Genomic DNA, 3,698 nt, shown 5'->3' with positions numbered 1-3,698 from the left:
GGACTGGTCTACTGATCCTTACACCGTTATTACGGTAATTGATAGAGTCTGTGGTCCTGCCGCAAACCAGCAACATCTGTCGCCCAGTTTCCGCACTGCTAGCGTATCTCAACTGCGTAATTACACACACTTTGTCAATGAAAACGAAGAAGATCATCATTGCCATGGTGTAGGTTTTATTTTATTTTCAGAAACATATTCTGAAAAGCTGTAGAACGATAATCCATGTATCGTCTCTACCACGGAGACCAGTCCTTCTGGAAAAATGATCATTCTACTGTTACCTTCTAAGCTACTGGATTGACTGTTTGCTCACAGTTTCTACCCGTGGATACAGTGTAAATATAAACGACCGACAACATGTCAGAGTCGTCGCCTCTGTCAGGGGTTAATGTTGTTTTAGTCATGGCCTATGGGAGTTTGGTGAGTGGCTTAATCGTTGCACAGCTTTGTTTGCTACCTGCTGCTATTGCTAGTGTAATGATTGTGACTTTAAACATCTCGTCTTGGTGTGATTGTTTTCTTTTTGTGTATGCGTGTAGGTGTTTGTCCTACTGTTTATCTTCGTCAAAAGGCAAATCATGCGTTTTGCAATGAGATCCCGGCGGGGACCACACGCACCAATTGGTCACAATGCTCCTAAGGTAAAGTGAATATCCTCTAATATTACACTGATAACCTCTTATTTCCTTTATTCAAACGTTCCAAATACAAATGTTTCACTCTGTATGGAAATACCTTAATTATTTTTCCGTCACTGTCAAGGGTAACAATTGAAGCTGAAGCTGCAGCAGTAGCTGGTGTTGGTGTTTGGGTTCACAAGTGTGTGTGTATTTTCTGCCTCAATGAATTCACAGGGTTTGAGGGAGGAGATTGACTCCAAACTGTCCACAGTCCAAGAGATCTGCTTCGAACCTCATCTCCTATCAGAGGAAGACGATAGGCTAAAGCAGGGACTACAGATTAGTAAATCACTCTTCAAGATCAACTTGTCATTCAATGTCTTTGCATAGCAAATTACTATTGAGTCTCATCCAACGTAACCCTGTTTGTATTTCAAAGGTTATTACAACTACCTGTACAGAATGAAAGCTCTGGATGCCATCCGTGACTCAGGTGACGCAAAGATTTGAGATTATTGTTGATGCAGTTGCAGTGATACTTTTCATTATCACATCACATGTGATTATCCTTTCAGTCATCTATGAAATAGGACTTTACATACTTTTTATTATCTTAAGTCTGTCCTTACAAGCATATGGAAAATCATTTTCTTAAGTGATCCAGTGTTTTCATCTTGCGTACTGAAGTTTTGTCCTCACCTTTACTTCTTGTCACTTCCTGTTTGGATGTCAGAAATTCCTCTGGAGGAGATAAGCCGGAGTCCCAGTGCATTTACAGGACGCAACTTCAGAAACTGGCTCCTAGAATTGCGCAACTCACACTCTCTGATAAAGAGCAGCCACAGTACACTGATTGACCGCCTGCTAGAGGGCTACGACATTGCTCGCCATGGAACTGGGGTGTGTACATGTGCTTTTGTGACTGTGTTCCAAATCAATCCTTTGTTCACTCACTCACTCTTCCCTGTCAAATAGACATGAAAGAATTTACTTTGTAGTGAGCTGTACATTGGGATTTGCAGATTCATATCTAATATGTGCTGTGGAACAATTTCTTATTATCCCATGAACACTGTAAATATATCTACAACATTCTTTACGCCATTGTAACTAATGAGCTTTTAGTTATTTCCCTAACTGTTGCAATATGTTACTGATTTTAACTTCTCCTCCCTGTTCCAGGTGTTCGGGGAGGCTGAGTTTCTTGAATACCAGCAGGCTCTGAGAGAACTAGCTGATGTGTAAGTGCTGTCATACTGGCCCAGACTTGACATTGTTGAAATTGTTGCAAGAAGTGTGGGGGTCTGCACTGCTCTCAAACCAACAGTGCAAGGCGTGGTGCAGGCTACTCTTGTGTTCCTCAATTATTCATTCATTATAAGCACAATAATACATTGTAAAGGGAAGATTTCCTTAGTGTAAAATAAGAAAGAGAATTTTATTTATATAGCTCCTTTCACAGAAATGGAATCACAAAGTGCTTCGCAGGGCGATACAAGCAAAATACATAAAATACTGATAGGGTAAAAACATAGGTCTGTTTAAACAAAAAAAAACAGGTAGTACACAATAAAAAGAATAAAACTGCTTGAAAAAAGTGTCAACAGAGTCTAATCAGCAAAGGGATAAAGGGAGAGCGTTCCACAGTCTAGTCACTACTGCTTCAAAGGAGCGATCGCCTCGTGTCTTGTCGGGTCTTTGGAACCACAAGTAGCATCTGACCTGCTGGCCTCAGACTGTGGCCCGGGGTGTGAAGCTGTAGCAGGTCTGAGATGTAAGGAGGAGTTTGACCTTGCAGCGCTCTAAAGGTTAGGGTCAAGATTTTAAAATGGATTCTAAAATTCACTGGTAACCAGTGAAGGGAGGCTAAAACAGTCATTATATGCCTTGCAGCAGAGTTGTGGATGATCGGAAAGCGGTCAAGTGCCTTCTTATTTAAACAGGTAAAAAGACCATTACAATAATATCCAGATGTGAGGATATAAAAGCTTGAATAATCATCTCCAATTCAACCTTAGTCATAAGGGGTTTCAATTTAGAGATATTACAGAGGATAACACAGGGTACGTCAAAGAAGATAAAGGGCCTATGTGCTGTTTTATCAGAGGGATGACACTATCAGCAGCAACAATAAGTTTCTGTTTTCTCAGAGTTCAATTGTAAGAAATGATCACTTAACTGATTGATTACCAAGTAGTTTGTTAGAACCGTTTTTACAGTTTCTTTTTACTGCTGTTTGTATTATCAGTATTGTTACTTCACTGCCATTAAATTCATGCTGTGATTATTGTATTTGCCTACATTTCCCATTTCTTTGTCTTCTCACTCAGGGTGAAGGCCTATTCCAGCACCAACAGTCTGGACCAGCAGCACCAGTCTGCAGCAAAGGACCTGACAGGATCTCCTGTTCGTAGTACTCCTTCCACCATCCAGGTGACCTACCTGCCCTCTACTGGCCAGCGCAGCAAAAGGCCCAAACACTTTTTGGAGCTCAAAAGTTTCAAGGACAACTACAACACACTGGAGAGTACACTGTGAAACATTTCAAGACTGGACTGAGAGTCAGAAGTTGTTGGTACACGGCCAACTGGAAAGAAAAAAAGCTGTAATAGACTGTGCTTTCGGATTGAGCTGTTAAGTTGTGAAAACCTCCTTACAGTAAGTTCAGACTGGGTGATAACTATCATGCACTGTCTTACATATTTTTGTAGTAATTTCAAAGCGATATGCAAATAAGAATGTCCAAATTCATGGCATTTCTAATCTTTTTTTCCTGTCATGTTGATTACTGTATGTGCATTTTACACCAAAGCTTTTTTATTTTGGACCTAATGTACAATTATGATTGTTGCCCATTAGGCTAGCTTTGTAATTGATATTTTGGTAAAAACAGCAAAGGTAATTACAAATCATGTGGAATTTTTTTCCCCCACATATGAATACAAATGATTACCTTTTTGATTTTTGTGTTTGTTGATATGTAAGATATTGATACGGACAGTTGTAATTTATTTTATTGATACTGTGTGATATTTGTGTACTTTGAGATTAAAAAAAAACAATTTACCAGCAGTG

General features: G+C 39.7%; 1 protein-coding gene across 1 annotated transcript; it reads left to right on the top strand.

The window, feature by feature from the left end:
• The first annotated feature begins 55 nt into the window (after nt 1-55).
• On the top strand, nt 56-3,695 carry LOC122786946 (protein C1orf43 homolog). Its single transcript, XM_044053506.1, has 7 exons — nt 56-423; nt 543-644; nt 858-966; nt 1,063-1,116; nt 1,357-1,523; nt 1,806-1,864; nt 2,954-3,695. Exons 1-7 carry the CDS (start codon nt 361-363, stop codon nt 3,159-3,161), a joined length of 762 nt encoding a protein of 253 aa, XP_043909441.1. The 5' UTR covers nt 56-360; the 3' UTR covers nt 3,162-3,695.
• Nucleotides 3,696-3,698: the final 3 nt, after the last annotated feature.

Source organism: Solea senegalensis, linkage group LG20 (assembly GCF_019176455.1).
Source record: "Solea senegalensis isolate Sse05_10M linkage group LG20, IFAPA_SoseM_1, whole genome shotgun sequence".
Classification (NCBI taxonomy): domain Eukaryota; kingdom Metazoa; phylum Chordata; class Actinopteri; order Pleuronectiformes; family Soleidae; genus Solea; species Solea senegalensis.
This window is presented reverse-complemented; position numbering and strand designations above follow the sequence as displayed.